The sequence below is a fragment of the Triturus cristatus genome, chromosome 3_2, assembly GCF_964204655.1.
Source record: "Triturus cristatus chromosome 3_2, aTriCri1.1, whole genome shotgun sequence".
NCBI classification, from domain to species: domain Eukaryota; kingdom Metazoa; phylum Chordata; class Amphibia; order Caudata; family Salamandridae; genus Triturus; species Triturus cristatus.
The window spans coordinates 1,132,894,274-1,132,913,415 of NC_140584.1; the positions used below are offsets into that span (position 1 = coordinate 1,132,894,274).

The 19,142-nt window shown below is 44.7% G+C and overlaps 1 protein-coding gene across 1 annotated transcript in view; it reads left to right on the forward strand.

The window, feature by feature from the left end:
• Window positions 1-19,142, forward strand: part of TNFAIP1 (TNF alpha induced protein 1) — a 96,284-nt gene that overhangs the window by 26,954 nt on the left and 50,188 nt on the right. The window contains exon 2 of the mRNA XM_085649945.1: window positions 6,942-7,283. Coding sequence (XP_085506071.1) covers window positions 7,067-7,283 — 217 coding nt within the window. The 5' untranslated portion in view covers window positions 6,942-7,066. The remainder of the gene's footprint in view (window positions 1-6,941; window positions 7,284-19,142) is intronic.

Here is a 19,142-nt window from a genome sequence, read left to right on the forward strand (position 1 = left end):
AAACCCTTTTTTATTGGCTGACACGTATCGCGTATAGAGAAGTATTTTTACATTTTCATTTAACACTCCGTGTGAGTGTATGCATTTTTTAGGTTGAGCATTCGAGACCTCTTGTATATACTTCAGTATATACTTATGTGTATGTACTTTGTGGGCTCTGCAGATCAGCCCTAGGACTTGTCTGCGTCTGCTTCCACTTAGGGACTTTTTTTTCAGTTCAACTGCCTCTATTTAACTGTCTTGATAGAAAACGACCAGCCGAGGTCAGTAAAATACCAGAATTGCTTTCTGCTGTGGGACTTTCTTTTTTTTTCTGGTAACTGCCTCTATTTAACTTTTTTGATAGAAAACGACCAGCAGAGGTCAGGAAAATACCAGAATCACTTTAGCATTCTCTAGATTCCAGTCCATAGACTTTCACAAGCACACATAGACAATAATATTTTTTTCCAACTTGTATTTTCAGTGATATGACCACCGAAGGCCCTGATTTTATATTACAAACCGAGCTTTGGACTATACCATTTCCTGCTGAAAGGCAATATTTCTCTCCTTGTGTTCCCATATATAGCATGCCACGCAGTTTGGTGCTTTCTTTCCCTCCATGTTAAAGAACAGTAGATGTTTCAGCACCCAGGCTAATGTGCTGCATAGCTAAATACATATAAGGTCCCAAAGTGAGACCGATTGCATTGCAAATGCTTGTTTTTATCTCTGTTACTCTGGTGCCTCTCCCTCCCCCCCCCACTCCCCCACACTCACTGAGTTGCTCCTCACTGTTCTCAGCTTCTCTGTAAAAGCATAGCAATAGAGATATTTTTGCAGGGGTCTGGCTGAAGAGCAGAGTTTAAGGGTTATTTTTGTTTTATTTCCTTAATCCCACATATTGCCGGCAAGCAAAATCTTTGGCACACAAAGGCTTTTATGGCTCTGGGCTACGGGCCTTCTGCTGTACTCACTCAGCTGGCACTTGAGACAGAAGGTGTACTTGGCATGACAATACTGGATGCCCATAAATCTGCTCCCCGCCTACCGCAGGGTACCACATGGCTTAATCCTTTGGAAAGTAAATTATGCCCTGGCAGCTGACTCTTCCTTATTCGATTTAAATTCTGTTCAGTATCCTGAGTGAAAGGTATTTAATAAATAAACAGTGTCATTTATAAAGGTTTAAAGTGTTGAATTTAATGTACAGTTTTGAGATCCCATAATGTTTGTTTTTTCTCCAGTACACGCATTAGAAAGGGGAGACGAGGCCTATTGGTTTTACCAGTCCTTGCTCCTCATGTCTGGCTCCAGCCGGAAGGCAGAAGGGCAGCCAACCAACGTTGAACCTGTTGGAACAGTCAAAACATGATTTTGATTACTTTTGATTTACGGTGCCGAGGTTATTCCACAATGAAACCAAGATGTTGGGTATTATAGTTTACCTGAACATATATTGATTCTGTGCATAAGGAGACCAGACCTACATTTCTTTTAACTTCACGCAGTTTGTTTTCCTGATTTGATTATGAAGACTAGATGAAAAGAACAGGAGAGTAAATAAAGTCACATATACGTTTTTAGGTTACAGCAGAGGTCGTGAGAATCCTAGGCGAAAATATGACAATGTCATTGCTTAATCAATTAGTTTTCACGTGGTACCAATAATAATCAGGAGGGATCATGCTCACATAACGATGCTTTGTTGCCATTTAGGACACCGTGGAGTGTGAAAACACAGGAATAAAGACAAAAAATAAGACTTTGTCAAATTTAGCCTCTAACAAGATAACAACCTATTATGCAAAACATGTTAACATGTATTCAGCCCTTTTGGAACAGGAATTGTGACTGTGTCCATTATAATAAATAATAATAAATAAATAATAATAAAGAGCTTGTAAAGCGCATGGTTACACTAACTAGTGTGTCCCCGCGCTACGGCCAATGCTGCTAAGGGAGTGCCAATGAAAGATAATGGGCAAAAGTCAGATACACGGCTCTATATCTGGTAGATCCATGTCTTCAATTGTTTCCTGAAATTTTTTTCAGATTGTTCCGTCCGGAGATCCTGTGAAAGAGCGTTCCCATTGTTTAGCGGCAGGGTAGCGGAAAGAGCGACCCTCCCCCCCCCCCCCCCCCATTCTCATTCGTTCGATTATTGGAACTTTAACCTGTCCCGAGCCACAGGACCGTAAGGTCCTGGTGGGAGCCTAGGGGAGCAGTAGGTTGTGTAGGTAAGTCGGACCTTTCCCCATCAGGAACCGTTGGCTGATGCATAGGGCCTTGAAGAGGATTCTTTCTTTAATCGGGAGCCAGTGTCGGGCATTTTTGGACGAGGCTCTTCTAGGGAGCATCAGGACTAGGCGGCCGACCGCGTTTTAAATACATTGCAGTCTTTGAATGCTCTTGCTACAGGCGCCTATATAGAGCGCATTACCGTAGTCCAAACGCGAGGTGACAAATGCGTGGACTAAAGTTTTTCTGGCCGCTATCGGGAGCACATCTAGAGTCTTGTGAAGGCCGTTCATTATTCCAAAGCACTTCCCAGCCACAGTCCTGGTGTGGTGGTCAAAAGAGAGCTTGGAGTCTAGCTACATCCCCAGGTTCTTTACCTGTTCACTAGGAGAGGGGGTGGCGCCCAGGGTCTGTGTCCACCACATTGATGACCAAATCGAGGGAGCTTTGCCCACAATTGGGACCTCTGTCTTGCTGCCGTTCAACTTTAAACAGTTGTTGGACATCCAGACCGCCAGCTCTTGTAGGCATGTGGAGAAATTAGTGGCTGCTTTTTCCTGTGATTGGGATAGAGATACTACAAGTTGCGTGTCATCCGCATAGGACATGACACTAATGCCGTATTTTTCAATGATGTTGGGTGGAGGGGCCATATACAGGTTGAAAAGCGTGGGGCTCAATATAGAGCCCTGGGGGACCCCTGATCTAACCTGATGTTCTTGGAGTAGTGTGGTCCTTGAGATACTTGAAAGGTCCTGTCCTGTAGGAAGGATCTTAGCCATTTCAGAGCCAGATTGGTTAGTCCTCCCTCCTTAAGGCGCTGGAGGAGTATGGGATGGGCAACGGTGTCGAAAGCGGCACTTAGATCCAGCAGAATCAGCGCTACAGTCTGTCCTTCATCCACCTGTCTACGAATGGTTTCTGTGGACAGAAACAGCGCCGATTCTCGGGATTATGTTGCCCGGAAGCCCGATTGCGTGGGGTGGAGTAGACTAACCCGGTTCATGTGTGTTGTTGAGCGTTAACCGTTTTTTCTGCAATTTTGGCGAAATAAGGTAGTAGTGAGATTGGTCGTAAATTCTCCATCTGGCTGGCGTTAACCCCCTGCCTTTTTTATGATGGGTATAACCACTTCCTCCTTCCACCTTTGAGGTACCACTCCTGACTCAAAAGAGAGTCTGAGGAGGTACCTAATATAGGGAGCCAGAATGTCCATACTCTCCCTCATATTTCTAGGTTTCATCGGGTCCCTTGGAGAGCCAGACTTAATGTTCAGAGCAGTGGTTTTGAGGTCGTCCAAGGAGGGAAGGTTGAAACTGGAGAGGCAGAGAGTCTCCTCCAGGTTACGCACTCCTGTCTTATCCAACCACATGCTACGCGCCTCCTCCGGAAAGGTTGAGTAGATCTTCTCTACCTTATCAGAAAAATAATCTGCTATCAAATTGCAGGATTCCACTGAATCGTTACTGGGAGCCAAAGTTCTGTCAAGAGACGATAATTCTTTGAAAATTACAAATCACTCTTTAGAGGAGTTTTCGGCTTGTTCTATCTTCATGTTGTAGTAAGCAGCTCGCGTTTTCCTTATTAATGAGTGATAGTGTTTGAGCCTAGTTTTGTGGCCTTCCTGTTTTCAGAGAAGTCTTATCTCCACTTTCGTTCCGAATGGGCATACAGCAGTTAAGACAGGCAGGAGAAATAGCGAATGGAAACCTGATTCACAATTTCAAAGGTGGTTGTGAATCCACATTTGTATGGTACTAAATATACTCCTAAGTAGTCCTGCATTACCTTGCCCAAAATTGGACAGAGCAATCTTGGAGGAAGTGTCTGGTTTTGGGCTCCTGGGGAAAAAAGGGAGAACTGTTGTGATAACCTATTGCGAGGGAATTGTAGGCAGGAAACACTGAAGGGTCATGACTATAGAGTGCTTCAAGAATCTGGGATAATGTGATTAAAGCTAGTGAATGATAGGATTCTGCGTGCGCCTGGAGAGACTCCTTTTAGGAGCAGGTTAAAGGAGAGACTGGCGCAGCATTATGGAGACAGCAAGGGTTGCAGCTGGCTGCTGTGCTGGCAGGGGAGACTTGAGACTAGAGAGGCTGCACCGTGATCAGCTGCTGCTTAGACTGCTGCATAGTAGCAGAGGTGTCAATTTCCCTATTATTTAATGGGCAAGTAATTCATACAGTGAATATTTTGTTGTGAATTGGAAGTACAAGAATGCTCAGAAAAAATAGGACTTGATGAACAACTCATAAGATTTGAGTAGTTGGAGAGGCTTTTTTGCATTCAACTGGCCCCACTTCTTTCCCTCAAGTGCATACATTTCGTAAGTTCATAAATTGTTTGGTATATGCCTGGAAATATTTAGAATAGAAACAATTGATGGACGGAATGCTTTACAATGAAAACATTCACCCCCAGTCACAAGGATCTGGGTCAAATCCATCATTCTTTTTCTCACCACACCACCCCAGTTTAGACCCAGCCATATGCAAATGAGTCTTGACCCTGTTCCTTGTGGGAACAGTCCAGCCCGAAATGCCAAGCCAGGTCCTCCCTGGACCGGGAACAAGAATCCTGGGACCGGTTTCAGGGCATCACCATTCATCAGCCAGGCTAGCTTGCATCCAGTGGTGTAGTGAGGACGGCACCCAAGTCTGGGCTTACCCTTCCCACTTAGGGCGACATATGCAAAGGAAAGAATTGATGGACGGAATGCTGGACAATGCAAACATTGACCCCAAGTCACAAGGATCTGGGTCAAATCCATCATTCTTTTGCTCACCACACCACCCCAGTTTGGACCCAGCCACATGCAAATCAATTGAATTGTCTGAATGAATTTTAGAATGTCCAGTAGTGGAGAAAGGCCAGTACAATGCTATATAATTACTGTTGAAGGTTAACTTCTAAAGTTGTGTTCATGTCAAACTTGGTCACCCTAGAGGTGTGCCCCACCGGGCAGTGCAACACGCCTCCTTAATAGCTCATTTTCCCACCTGTCCTGGTGCCACAAGGGCCCTGGACAGGGTGTTGGGTATCCCCTCACCTCTAAGGAAAGCCAGATTCGTATAAGAAAGGCAGTGGGCTCTTTGAAGCTCCCTGCCTTGGAATGCTAATTCTCAGGTCATCCTGTGTGAGGGGCTGTAAACACTCTCTGCCCTAACAGGCTTTGTTCCTGACCTCCAGAGAGCAAAGGCCGTCACCCCTGGGGGTCAGAAACTTCTGTGGTGGCAGGCTGGCTAAGTCAGTGTTTGGTAAATCCATCACTGGAATCCGTGTGGGTCTCTTAATACGAGGTGTTTGATACTATCTAGTAATCGGACTAGCCATCACAGGGGCATATCTGGTCATGCGGTTATGTTCTCACATTAAATATAATGCACCCTGCCTAAGGGCTGAAAGGCCTGCTGTAGGTTGGGGTCTTACATTTATTAGATGCAGTGACTTTGGCATGACATACAGGAGGGTGAACATTGTTTACCACGAAAGCTTTTCCCCGCAGGGAATTACAACGCGGTCGTTACAAGCACGCATACCATTGCTCCGGAACAATGACTTGCGGAGGGGGCAGAAGGTGTTGGATTTGAAACCCAACACCTTTCCTACTGTCCGCACAGACTAGCGTTGGAATAGTAAATTATACTATTCCAACATCCAGCGCCCCCCCCTCCCCCCCCACCCTCTGCAAGTCGTTGTTACAACTTGCTGGGTAATGGTATGCGTGGTAACAACGCGTTCGTTGTAACGACTGCGTTGTAATTACATGCGGGGGAAAAGGATGCGTAAAAAGGCGGTATATTCATACAGGAGTGTGTCATGTCATATTTTGTCTCATGGTTTGCACAATGTCATGCAGCCTGCACTGGTAGTGGTGTGGATTTTGTATGTGGGTATCTTAGTGTCTCTAAGATATGCTGCAGCCCTTAGGGACACTCCTTAGTACCTATTCCCTAGGTAACAGGGTTACCATTTACTAGGGACTTGCAGGGGGATAAAGTCCTTAGCCAATTGTACAACAATTGGACATCACCTTGTTTTAGGGAAGGAGCACTGGCACTGAAGTCTGGTTAGCAGGCCGTAGTGCACCGTCGGAGTCGAAAATCAGCATCTAGTAGCTAAAAAGAGGGGCAAAAAGTGGGGGGACAACTGCAACAAGAGCCCACTTTCTTACAGTTACTAACATTTGGAAGGCATGAAAATAGTAAGATGAAATAAGACCTATTTTCAAAAGCAAAGCTTAGTTTTTTCTTAATTCCTAAATAATTGTAACTGTCTTAAATTCTGGTGCTGTTTTTAAGTTTTGGTAGGAATAAACTCATTTTCTCATTTAGAATGACACATGCTTTATTTTGCTCCTTAGCATATTCTCAGTCTGAGCCCAGTTACTAAATTCACTATTTGTGCTAAGCATATTTTATTGAAACCATCCTGTTTCATTTTTCTGGGACCTCATTAAATTGTCTGATCTACATTCTATACGTGTACTTAATTTGAGGAACCAGAAGTTTCAGAGCATTCACATCGTAACTCCATTCTTTTTTTTTTTTTTTTTTTACTGCTAGTATCCCAGCCTTCAAAACGTTATGTTTACTACTTATGAGGAATTAAGGAATTTGATTTAAAGTATTTGGTATTGTTGTTTTTCCTTTGCAGTGATGTTTAGCCTTGAAGTGAGCCCTTAACTGACTGTTTTGATTATCTGTTTTTCCAAGGTGTTCTGTGAGCTTCAGCCCATTTGATCTCACTCCGAGTTATCTGGCTTCACTGTGGAGCAACCACCACGGCGGCATACATCAAGCCTTCTATTTGCAGAGTTGTCATCTATTTACAGAAGGACATGTCTGGAGACACATGTCTCAGTGCCCTGTGCCCAAAATCCGGTGCCAAGCCGAAATCCTGCAGCATGAAAGGGGTTGGAAGCTTCGGTAATAAGTATGTGCGCTTGAACGTCGGTGGTTCCTTGTGTTACACCACTGTGCAGGTGCTTACAAGACATGACACCATGCTGAAGGCTATGTTCAGTGGGAGAATGGAAGTGCTGACCGACAAAGAAGGTGAGATCGTGGGGGGAAGCTTATCAATGTGCACATTGCCCCTAACACCATCTAGTAGGATTTTGCCCTCATCATTAATTGCTTTAAATATACGCTGGGCCACATTAACCATTTACACCATGCTGGCAGTGCTAGCTGTAAGTTTGGAAGAGCTAAGCACTTATTACAAATGTGCACTAGGCTTCGCACAACATTTGTGTGCTAACACAAACATGAGCCGCGTTTCAAGAGAAGGTTTTACTCAAGCATTTTTTTAAATTCTTAATTGACACTGAAGGGTTGATTCATAAAGGGCCTCCGCACTCGTGGTGGAGGTCCCGCCGTTGTGGGGGGCCAGGCGGTGCTGCTCACTTGTGGCGAGACCTCTGCAATGAGTAACTGCAGTGTGGAGGATCCTGCCAGGAGTTCGGGTCCTACCAAGAGTGCGGAGGTCCTCTGTGAATCTGGCCCTGGATCTTCTTCAGTATCTGCATGGCTCCTCTGCTACAGGCCATGGCTGGCATTAGAGGTTCAGCAGAGTATATATGCTCAGCTTTGCTTGCTAGCACTGTTGCTGCTAGCTATGAACTCTAGTGAAAGTTTTGTTTTTCCCAGATTGAATTCTTCTCGAGCGTGAGCGGTTGCTTATAATGGATGTAAATTGTGTCGTATTGTTCAGTGAGCCTGACCTTGCGCACTTGTTTTGCACAATCTTGGCTCTAGTTGAGTTTTGCAGACCCTTTCATACTTTGTAAAAAATTTTCTGGATAATTTTATTGATTTAACACATTTGCAGAAAGAAAAACAAAGCCAGCTCTTAGCACAGTGATCAGTACAGTCAGTGACAAAAATAAAGAAATAATACCCCTGCATACATGAATCCACTTATAAGTGGCAAGCAACAATGTCCGCACCCAAGTCCACAGTTGATACTCAGGAATGCTCAGTCATCTACCACTCCGACCCATTTGCCCCACACCCTTCGAAACTTTTTGGGACAGCCTCGGGCTGCATACATTGGGCGTTCCTGTGCTGACACCAATCTACCCCTCTGCGCGAACGTGTCATGGAAGGAGCTGTCTGGTCTAACCAGAGGGCTGGAATGTCCCGTTTAGCCTCCACCAGTGCCGTAGTTAAACAAAGCTTCTCGGTCCTGGTCCCGTCCAAACCATCAGTAACGCCCAGAAGTATGGCAACCGGGTTCAAAGGGACCTCCCAGCCCAGGACCTCTGTAAGTTCTGCTGTCACTAACTCCCAGTAGTGTGTGATTGCAGGACAGAGCTTGGGGACAGCTACAGCGGGGACAGGAAGCATCAGGTCGGAGACCAGAGCTATGAAGACGCAATGGCGTGAGGTAAGCCGCGTGCAAGTAGTATATTTGAACTAATCGGAGCTGCGCTGAAGCTAGTTTAGGGGCCATCAGCGCATCTCTCCAATCAGCGTCATCTAAGGATCCAAGCCAACCATCCCACTTATCCTGGAGATTCGGGAGGGAATTGGGGGTGTTAATTGTAAGGGAACGATAGATGCGGGAAATCCCTCCTTTCCCCAGATTGCCAGTCATGACCTGGGCTTCAGGTGGGCTATATTCGGTTAAGGAGGTCCCCTCCGCGATGTGGACATGGAGGGCATGGCGCAGCAGCTGTAGATAGCGGTAGAACCGGGAGGTGTGGAGGGAGAACCGAGTCTGCATGTTTGGGGAGTTCGCGTATGTGGCTCCCGCTTCACACATTCCCCAGCTGAGAAATCCCGATGAGATCCCAGGCTCTGAAACCAGAAAGAGCGGTGACATCTTTGAGCCACGTTCCGCACCACAAAGGAGTACATTGAGTTAGTTTGTCAGGTGTGGCGCAGGGCGGCTCGCCAGCCCAAGAACACCCCAGAGCGTCGGGGATAGCGGTTCTGTAGAGCAACCCTTGGATACCGGAAAACCCAGGGTATGCAGCTCTAGGCGGTAGGCCGGATCCAACCAGCCACCATTAAATTAGTCATGTACGGTGAGGAGCCTAGTCGCCAGATAATATAAATATAGGTTCGTCATTCCTGACCCCCCCCCCCCCCCCGTCAAAGGGAGGAATGCTGCACTGAGTGAGGGCCAATCTCGGTCTCAGACTTCCCAACAGGGATTTAGTGGCCAAACCATACATCTCTCGGAACCAGGACCGCAAGAAGGTTTAGTGGCAGCGTTTGCCATCGAAGGAGATCGGCGCAAACCCAGAGGGGTGACGTTGAGAGACCAGGTGAGATTGGGAAGGAGTGTCACCCAGATCCCCAAAACTTAAGAACATTTAATGATGCCTCTGATAAACACAGAATCTACCAGAAATTCTTTAGCTTTTCTGTGCCTCATCCGTCCATAGAAAGTAATGCTAGAAGGCAGAAGGTTTGGAGGAAGTACCAGTCACGGCATTGTCACATGGCTTATGCCTTCATTACATCCTGCACGAAGGCTATGTATAGCCTGGGAACTTTTAGGTCTCCCAAACTTTCCTCTGTTTTAAATAATTTGAGTGGGAAGAATGGGAGAAGCAAGAATCTTTTTGTCTTCTGCATTGAATACCCAAACTTTCGGGACAGGTTTCAGGACGTCAATCAAGCGGATCCATCGCTCACAAAGTGAGCAATGTAATGCTATGCCTATTACATTTTGCACAGATCTAGAATAATTGACCCACACATTTTTTTTCTTGTTAGATACTTCCATCTAAAGTATTACTTCGATGTAGCAAAGTGTGTGTGTGTGTGTATGTGTATGTGTATGTGTATATATATATATATATATATATATATATATATATGTGTGTATATATATCATGTGATCAAGGATCGTGTAGAGCTGAAACGCGTAATGGCGGCGGTGCTGGGCACGGAATAAAATCTTCACTCACAGAATCTGGGTTCGCCTCGTCTTTCCAGCATACGGATTGTGGGCGAGTTGTGGCGATATATATATATATATATATATATATATATATATATCACCTACTGGCGGTCGCCAGTAGGTAGTTATAGTTAGGACCACGTTTCCATAGGAAATCCGCAACATTCTATTTTGAATAACTTTTGCGCCGGTCGACGAATCCTTGCGCATTTTTCAAAATAGGTGGGGCGCTACGCTCCGCTCCTACCCTGAAAGTCTCGGGGGGGATTCGTCAAGCGGGGGCTGAGATAAAAGGGGGGTCCCAAAACGCGTTTTTCCCATGCATTTTTCCATAGGACCTTTAGACACAGCTACAGCCCGAACGGCTGAACAGAATTACTTGAAATTTGGCAGAGAGGTAGTCCTCAGGTCAAGGAAGTGCCTTTTGTAGGTTTGGTGTAAATCTGTTCAGTAAATTCTGTGAAAATAGCTTTTAAATCAATATATATATCTGAGCCAGCTTACGGTGCGCTTACGGTGCGCTTACCGTACGCGTACGGTGACGTGCGCGAGCGCGATTCTGATTGGCTGTTATATCTTAGTAAACATTCGAATCGGTCGAAACCAGGAAGCGGCGGCCGCCATTTTCTCTCTCGCACTCAGAGTGTGTATTTAAAAACAAACGAAAAAAACATGTAAAGGGGCTGTTTAGACAGCTCGAAAGCACCTAGCCATGTTGAGGGAGTCCTCAAAGATCCCCCAAGGCCCAAAACGGAATTTTAATTTTTTCGATAATTTCGCCGATTACGCTCACTGTACGCGTACGGTAAAAAATGATTAAAAAAAATAAATTATCCACACTCTCCACACCCCATCTGCAAATGGTGCCCGAAGGGCACCATGTGTGCATGGCATATAATAACTAAGAAAAATTAAAATATTACCTTTCAAAACGAAGCGAAGCGCACCGTGCGCGCACGGAACGAACTGCGTTAAGTGGGCGCGCACGCCACGAATGGCGTAAAGTAACTTAGCATTTAAAAAACCGTACAAATTCACTGAAAAAACCATAGGTTTCACACACGTTATAGTTAGGAATTAGCATTTAAAAAACCTTGCAAATTCACTGAAAAAACCATAGGTTTCACACATGTTATAGTTAGCGGAAATTTTACTGATAAAAAACCAATGAAATTCCCCCGTTATAGTTAGTGCAGGCAACGCGACGCGACCGCAATCTTCTGCTGATGACATATGTGTCTTTATGAAAAAAAAATATTTGTAATATATGTATAGCTAAAAATTTATGGAAGAAGACATGGGCAAATAAGTGTCTAAATACAGTATTAGCATCAGCAGAGGATTGCGGTCGCGTGAGTTATAGTTGCCTGCACTAACTATAACGGGGGAATTTCATTGGTTTTTTATCAGTAAAATTTCCGCTAACTATAACGTGTGAAACCTATGGTTTTTTCAGTGAATATATATATATATATATATATATATATATATATATATATATATATATATTCACTGAAAAAACCATAGGTTTCACACACGTTATAGTTAGGAATTAGCATTTAAAAAACCTTGCAAATTCACTGAAAAAACCATAGGTTTCACACATGTTCTAGTTAGCGGAAATTTTTAAATGCTAAGTTACTTTACGCCATTCGTGGCGTGCGCGCCCACTTAACGCAGTTCGTTCCGTGCGCGCACGGTGCGCTTCGCGCACCGTGCGTGCACAGTAAGCACGCGGTGCGCTTCGCGCACCGCGCGCCCACTTTACGCAGTTAGTGCCGTGCACGCACGGATAAAAAACCAATGAAATTCCCCCGTTATAGTTAGTGCAGGCAACTATAACTCACGCGACCGCAATCCTCTGCTGATGCTAATACTGTATTTAGACACTTATTTGCCCATGTCTTCTTCCATACATTTTTAGCTATACATATATTACAAATATTTTTTTTTCATAAAGACACATATGTCATCAGCAGAAGATTGCGGTCGCGTGAGTTATAGTTGCCTGCACTAACTATAACGGGGGAATTTCATTGGTTTTTTATCAGTAAAATTTCCGCTAACTATAACATGTGTGAAACCTATGGTTTTTTCAGTGAATTTGCAAGGTTTTTTAAATGCTAATTCCTAACTATAACGTGTGTGAAACCTATGGTTTTTTCAGTGAATTTGTACGGTTTTTTAAATGCTAAGTTACTTTACGCCATTCGTGGCGTGCGCGCCCACTTAACGCAGTTCGTTCCGTGCGCGCACGGTGCGCTTCGCGCACCGTGCGTGCACAGTAAGCACGCGGTGCGCTTCGCGCACCGCGCGCCCACTTTACGCAGTTAGTGCCGTGCACGCACGGTGGGCACGCGGTGCGCTACGCGCACCGCGTGCCCACGTTACGCTAGCTGGGCCATGTACGCACGATGCGCTTCGTGCACCGTGCGCACATGGAGGACATATGATGCACTTCGTTTTGAAGGGGGGGATTCGTTAAGCGGGGGCTGAGAAAAAAGGGGGGTCCCAAAACACGTTTTCCCCATGCATTTTCCCATAGGACCTTTAGTCGAAGGTACAGCCCGAACGGCTGAACAGAATTACTTGAAATTTGGCAAAGAGGTAGTCCTCAGGTCAGGGAAGTGCCTTTTGCATATATGGAGTCAATCTGTTCAGTAGTTCCTGAGAAAATTGAGTTAAAAGCACATAAATATCTATAGCCGCGCACCGTGCGCGCACCCTAACGTGCGCGAGCGTAATTCTGATTGGTGGTTAAATGTCAGCCAACGTTCGAATCGGTCGAAATCAGGAAGTGTCGGCCGCCATTTTGTTTGTTTTGAGTGCGAGAGTGAAAAAGGAAGGTGGCGAATGTGAAAAGGGGGCAGGGTTGAGAGTTCCTGACCCCCTAGCCTTTGTCAGGGGGTCCCTGAAGACCCCGAAGTCAGAAAAAAACATTTAAATTTTTTTCAAAAAATCACGTGAAAAACCCTAAAAAAAATAAAATAAAATAAACTTTTTAATACATAGTTTATTGTAAAATAAATATATAAAAAATATAATAATACATACATAACTTAGCATTTAAAAAACCGTACAAATTCACTGAAAAAACCATAGTTTTCACACACGTTATAGTTAGGAATTAGCATTTAAAAAACCTTGCAAATTCACTTAAAAAACCATAGGTTTCACACATGTTATAGTTAGGTGGACATTTCACTCGTAAAAAACCAATGAAATTCCCCCGTTATAGTTAGTTCAGATAACTATAACTCGCGCGACCGCCACTCTATCACAAGGATGATGTCATCAGTGATGTCATCAGTGATGCCACTGACCATGTCATGAGTGATGTAATATGTGACGTCATGAGCAGTGGATTGCGGGCGCGCGAGTTATAGTTATCTGAACTAACTATAACGGCGGAATTTCATTGGTTTTTTACGAGTGAAATATCCACCTAACTATAACGTGTGAAACCTATGGTTTTTTAAGTGAATATATATATATATATATATATATATATATATATATATATTCACTTAAAAAACCATAGGTTTCACACATGTTATAGTTAGCTGGACATTTCACTCATAAAAAACCAATGAAATTCCCCCGTTATAGTTACTGCAGGCAACTATAACTCACGCGACCGTAATCCTCTGCTGATGCTAATACTGTATTTAGACACTTATTTACCCATGTCTTCTTCCATTAATCTTTAGCTATACATATATTACAAATATTTATTTTTCAGAAAGACACATATGTCATCAGTGATGTAATATCTGACGTCATCAGCAGAGGATTGCGGTCGCGTGAGTTATAGTTGCCTGCAGTAACTATAACGGGGGAATTTCATTGGTTTTTTATGAGTGAAATGTCCAGCTAACTATAACATGTGTGAAACCTATGGTTTTTTAAGTGAATTTGCAAGGTTTTTTAAATGCTAATTCCTAACTATAACGTGTGTGAAACCTATGGTTTTTTCAGTGAATTTGTACGGTTTTTTAAATGCTAATTTATTTATGTATTTTTTTTTATATATTTATTTTACAATAAACTACGTATTAAAAATTATTTTTTTTTTTTTTGGTTTTTACCCTGCGAATTATTATTTTTTTTTTGTGTTTTTCAGGGTGCGCGCACTGTGCGCGCACCCCCGCGATTTTTAAAAAAACAAATAATTTTTTTTTGCCTTCGGGGTCCTTCAGGGACCCCCTGACAAAGGCTAGGGGGGTCAGGAACTCTCTACCCTGCCCCCTTTTCACGTTCGCCACCTTCCTTTTTCACTCTCGCACTGAAAACAAACAAAATGGCGGCCGACACTTCCTGATTTCGACCGATTCGAACGTTGACTAACATGTAACCACCAATCAGAATTACGCTCGCGCACGTTAGGGTGCTCGCACGGTGCGCGCACCCTGCGCGCATATAGATATATATATGCTTTTAAATGCTATTTTCTCCGGAAATACTGAACAGATTTACACCAGACCTGCAAAAGGCACTTCCTTGACCTTATGGCTACCTCTCTGCCAAATTTCAAGTAATTCTGTTCAGCCGTTCGGGCTGTAGCTGTGTCTAAAGGTCCTATGGAAAAATGCATGGGAAAAACGCGTTTTGGGACCCCCCTTTTATCTCAGCCCCCGCTTGACGAATCCCCCCGAGACTTTCAGGGTAGGAGCGGAGCGTAGCGCCCCACCTATTTTGAAAAATTCGCGAGGATTCGTCGACCGGCGCCAAAGTTATTCAAAATAGAATGTTGCGGATTTCCTATGGAAACGTGGTCCTAACTATAACTACCTACTGGCGACCGCCAGTAGGTAATATATATATATATATATGCATGCATGCATGCATGCATGCATGCATACATACATACACCAGCTTCTTAGTACACAAAGTATAAGCACTCGCGGGACCTCCTTAAACTCAAATTTATTGGGAAAACACACAAACGAGACACGTTTCGGCAACAGCCTTCTTCAATATGCAGCGGCAGCCCGAGACCGCGCCATTTAAATGCATAATTCAAATCCATTGGCGGGTTCAAGGTGTCAAAATCAACAAAGGACTGGCCTCAGTATAAAACCATTTCGGCCATCTTTGAACATGCAAAATTATAAACCACATTAGAATCCACATAGTTCAAATTCATTGAATCAAAGACAAAATCTCGTCCTGAATGGGCATGCACATATATACATCTACTTACATCTTATTGATAGCTTATAAAGAGCATTAGAGTCCACATTGTTCAAATTCATTGAATCAAGGACAAAATCTCGCCCTGAATGGGCATGAACATATATACATCTATTTACATCTTATGGATAGTTGCATGTTCTGGACAAATTTAACATTATGCCCGTGATGGGCCTGTCCTACATGAATACTTGTGAAAAATAACGCAATGCTAAATACCACACCCCTACCTTCACACTTACAAATGAAATGGTAACCAAAATGTCATCATACATGTATCTATATACAAATGTACAAGCCTTCTCCAGATCCCACAACTACAATGCCCTCCTACTGTGAACCTACAGATGGATTGCCAGCTCTTCCCCACTGTTTAAACCAAAGGGGCATTTTTGATTGCATATCTAAGATGTACCTTGACTCCAGCCTTCTAAGCTTCAGCACTCTGTCTCCCCCTACCCCCTTATATCATTGGGAACATGATCCAGGGATAAATAGCATACCAGATCGCTGTTGCTATTGTGGTGACTCTCGAAATGCCTGGCCACCGTATAATTAACATTATTAGAGGCAATGGCTCTGAGATGTTCCAGAATCCTTATTTTTGTCGGATGTATGGTACTGCCGACATACTGTAGTCCACACGAACATACTAAACAGGATACCGTGTGGCTAGTGTTGCAATTCATACATTTTTCACTCAATCTTGGATTTCTAAGCCCTGGTACAGCATAGGACAAAACCTTTCAACAGTGCTCACAGGCCTTACATCTCCCACAAGGAAAAAGCCCTTTAAAGAGCGAAAGCATGATTGTCTGTTCTCTCTTACTTAGTGGCTTTGTACCAAATGGTCTTTTAATGACCGAGCTTTCCTGAATGTCAAAAGGGGAGCCTTAGAAAGATTCTCCCCTAAGATGGAATCTGCTTTTAGGATGTGCCAACTTTTCCTCAATGATTTTGTAATATCATTGGCACTACTGGAGGAATCCGTAATCATTCTGCATTCCCTTAGCTGTGTATTAGAGGCTAGAGATCTTCTTTTCTTCATCGAAATGGATGCCCCACTAACCAGTTCTACTCTCGACCTGGTGTCCACTTTCTTCTTGGCATTCAATTAAGTTTCCCCCGAATAGCCTCGCACTTGGAATCTGGCTACACTGTCAGCAGCTGCAGCCTGGAAATCACACTCGCATGTACAGTTTCTTTTGATACGTAACAGTTCCCCCTTAGGGAAACAGGTGCTCTTATCAGTCATCTCTGCTTTTGCGGCTCTTCGCTGTACGCTCTTATCCTAGGTCATCCCGATCCCCTTCTCTGGTGCCAGGGACTCCCCTAGATACTGACTTTAGTGACGTTAGGTGAGTGTAGGGTAGTAGCCAATGGACTACTGACCCTTGGGATCATTACGCCCCCTATATGACCACTTCCTGTGGGAAGTGGGTATAACCCTGTCCCATAATTCCTAGGTTTGCCACCATAAAGATGGTTACTTCTGAAAATTTGTGTCCTCTATGCAGTTAGCTCACCTTAGGGGTGTTACAAGCCTGGGAGTGGCACGGCTATCTGACTAGCTAATATTTCCACCTGTCCAGGTGACAAATGGGCTCTGGACCTGGGGGTGGCTTCCTCAACTGTGAGGAGAGCCAGATTCGCATTCCGAAGGCAGCGGCTCCTTTGAAGCTCGCCAGCTGAAGGAGGCTAATCAGCAGGTCATCCAGACAGGCTTTTGTTCTGGGTCGCCTGAGAGCAAAGGTTCTCACCTTAGGAGGCCAGAACAGTGTTTTGGGTTGCAAGCTGGCAGAATCCAATCAGCAAGCACACCAGAGGCTGGTAGGTTTTCAGGGGCACCTCCGAGGTACTCTCTAAGTGCATGTGTTGATAAATTCAACACTGACATCAGTGTGTGTTTGTCAAGACCAGATGTTTGGCACCAAACATCCCATATTTTCAGTGAACCCATCATGGAGCTGGAGAACTCGTTTTCACCAGTGTCCAGTACATGGTCTAAGATGTCTTCCCTGGTCACTTGCACTGGCAGCTTTAGGGCTGATCAGCACAGGGGCATATTTGGTCATGCAGATATACCCTCACATATTATATTAAGCACCCTGCCTTAGGGCTGTCAAGCCTGCTGTAGGACTAATTAACGAATATCCTATGCAGTGGTAGGGGACATGGCACACAGGGATGTGTGACATGTTGTGTTTTCACTTTTGTCTGCACCAGGATGCGCAGCCTGCAATGGCCGCCTTGCATGTGTTAAGGGAGGGGTTCCACAATTCGTGCTGCAGCCCTTAGGGACCCTCTTTAGTACATTAGACCCTGGGAACCAGATTACCATTTACTACTCTAGTACTTTCTCTATTCTGGCTGGTCTGCAATCTAAACAAACCACAGCTGGGTCTACCATTAAGTCCAATAAGCAGTGTGAGGATCTAGCCCTATTTTTTTGTGGAAAAGGTGGACTCCATTTATCGGTCGTTTCCGTCCATCAATAGCACCACGCAGGAGCCACGTGACTGTCAACAGGCCAACACCCTCCACCCTTTTCCATCTGTCACGGCTGATCAGCTCTCTGCTATTAAGATCAAGTCAGGTTCTCCTGCCGACCCACTTAAACCTGACCAGTTTAAGAAGGTACTGTCGACCATTCTACCGCCCCTGAATCAGTTGATTAATTGTTCCCTTAGAACAGCTGTGGTGCCCCAGGCCTGGAAACAGGCTAATGTGATTCCTTTACTGAAGAAACCTTCCCTTGACCCAGACAGACCAGAGAACTACCGCCCCATTTCTCTGCTTCCATGGGCAGCCAAAATCACAGAGGCCTATGTTAATTCCATTCTATCCGAGTATCTGACCGCTAATAATCTTCTGGATTCTTCTCAGAATGGTTTCAGGCCGGGCCATAGCATGGAGTCAGCACTCTTAGCAGTTACAGAACATCTCTGGTCAGCTGCTGATGAGGGTCGAACGTCGGCGCTGATTTTGTTATATCTGAGCTCCGCGTTCGACACGGTGTCGCATGACATAATGCTGAGACGCCTTACGGAGGCTGGAATTTTGGGCTCGGCTTTGGAGTTGCTGGGCTCATTTCTCCATGAGAGGTCATTTACGGTTATTGCCTCTGGCAAACATCCAGTTAAACAAGGGGTGCCTCAGGGCTCCTTCCTCAGTCCCCTATTGTTCAATATATATGTTCAGCCTCTAGCGGCAGTTGCCAGCAGTAGAGGTCTGACTATGGTCTCCTACGCTGACGATACTCAGTTGCTGGTGGCACTCTCTAATAACACTGAGCAGGACGCCCTTAAGTTTCAGGGCGACCGTGCAGCAGTGGCCGAGTGGATGAACAGCAACTGCCTCCAACTGAACTCTAATAAATCTGAGGTATTGTTAGTGGGTAGGGACCATGGTCGGTGGAGTGATTTCTGGTGGCCAACTAGCCTCGGTAAGCCCCCTTCCCCTAAACAGGTAGTAAAAAACCTCAGGGTATGGCTTGATTCCTCCTTGAACTATCCAGTCCAAACGCAAAAAATCGTCCGGGACATGTTTTGGACTCCTTCGGGGGCTTAGACCACTGTTAGGCCTTTTCGACGCCTCTACACGTCAGGTCATCATTCAGGCGACTGTCTTATCAAGACTTGACTATGCCTGCTCCCTTTATTTAGGGTCCAACATGGCAGAGGTCCTGAGGCTGCAAAGGGCACAGAATGCAGCCGCCAGAACGCTTCTAGGTCTCCGCAAATTCTGCTCTGTGTCTAATGCTATTCGCAGTCTGCACTGGCTACCTGTAGCCAGATGCATTGAAT